We start from the raw sequence: 1,550 nt of genomic DNA on the forward strand, positions 1-1,550 counted from the left end.
ATCAGGCTGGTCTTGAACTTCTGAAATCAAAGGATTGCCTAGGTCCACCTTGGTCTCCCAGAGTGCTAGGATTATAGGCATGAGCCACCATGTGTGGCCTCCCTTTTTAATCCTTGAATAAGAAAGCTTCTAGAACCTCCTAGAGAGCCCTACTTAAAATTTTCATTAGCAAACCATCATAACAACCCAGCACCAATGTACCTGTCTGAAGTCCAGACAAGGAAATTAAAATGGAGAGAGGGCTACTTGCCTTTCTTAAGGCAGCATAACATATTAAGAAGGGGTAGGCACTGGCTTAAGTAAATCCTGCAGAGGGGATGAAGCTGGGTGGGGGCCAGTCCTCAGATCCCAGGACAAGGAAAGATAAGTTTTGCCTGCAGTGTGGAGAATTAATTAGGTGAATGAAGGCTGGAGACAGACATTAGACAGAAGGCCCCTGGGATAGTTCAGGGCTGGCAACCTACAATGGGGGCATGGTCATGGGGCTGGAAAGGAAGGGAAGAAGAATGTGAGAAACATTTTAGAGGAAGAGTTGACAGGGTGGCTTGTGCGTGATGAAGCTCCTGATGACATATTACCATTGAAACGAGCACATTGAATTCACAGATACCTTCTCCATGTCATCCCAGTTGGTGATGATGCCGTGTTCAATGGGGTATTTGAGAGTTAGGATCCCTCTCTTGCTCTGTGCCTCATCCCCCACGTAGCTGTCTTTCTGGCCCATGCCCACCATTACACCCTACAATGCAAAAGAAAAGGAGGCAGAAGGGGGTCAGCAGGCTCTCTGGGCCTTGGAAGGTCTCTGTAGGAGGAGGATGGAGGCAGGATAGCTGGAAACAAGGATAGAGCAGATACTAGTGAGTGTGGAGGCGATAGAAAGAGAAGGTGGAGGATTTCTTGTGGGTTGGTCTCTTCTCTCTTCTTTCTTCTAAGATGATGCTGTTTTCTGAGAGAAAACAAGGTCCCTCCATAGACTTCTTCCCCTCATCTCACACACACACACGCACACGTGCACATACACACACACACACACACACACACGGCATTGTATATCCCCTGTGCTTGTACTTTTACACCTCCAAATCTGTGCTCATGCTATTCTCTCCACCTGCTGAAATCCTCCTTCTTCTCAGGCATTCCTTTTTCTTTGACACTTTCTCCTTCCCAAGTCCCCATTCAGATTGAATCCTTCCCTCCTTTGTGTCCTCCCAGTCAAATATCTTGCCTCTATCACAGCCCATGATCTCAAGTTGGGTGTGTTTCTTCACAGAGTGTAAATTTCCTAAAGGCAAGGGGCTTGCTCAATTGCATAATTTTAATTTTTTCCAAATCTAGCAACCCCTAACATTTAAGCCAGACATAACACCATCATTGTATGCCTGATGGATATTGGTTTTGGCTCTGGATATTCCTTTTTTTTTCTTTGAGAGAAAGTCTTACTCTGTCACCCTGGGTAGAGTACCATGGCATCATGGCTCAAAGCAACCTCAAACTCTTGAGCTTAAGCAATATGCTTGCCTTAGCCTCCCGAGTTGCCAGGACTACATAGT

The 1,550-nt window shown here is 46.1% G+C and overlaps 1 protein-coding gene across 1 annotated transcript in view; it reads right to left on the bottom strand.

Annotated features, from left to right (window-relative positions):
• ACTG2 (actin, gamma 2, smooth muscle, enteric) overlaps positions 1–1,550 on the bottom strand; it is a 21,968-nt gene that overhangs the window by 11,235 nt on the left and 9,183 nt on the right. Inside the window, exon 3 of the mRNA XM_012807410.2 lies at positions 611–739. Within this exon, the coding sequence (XP_012662864.1) occupies positions 611–739 (129 nt within the window). The remainder of the gene's footprint in view (positions 1–610; positions 740–1,550) is intronic.

Source organism: Otolemur garnettii, unplaced genomic scaffold (genome assembly GCF_000181295.1).
Source record: "Otolemur garnettii isolate 467f Iridium unplaced genomic scaffold, OtoGar3 scaffold00068, whole genome shotgun sequence".
Taxonomy (NCBI): domain Eukaryota; kingdom Metazoa; phylum Chordata; class Mammalia; order Primates; family Galagidae; genus Otolemur; species Otolemur garnettii.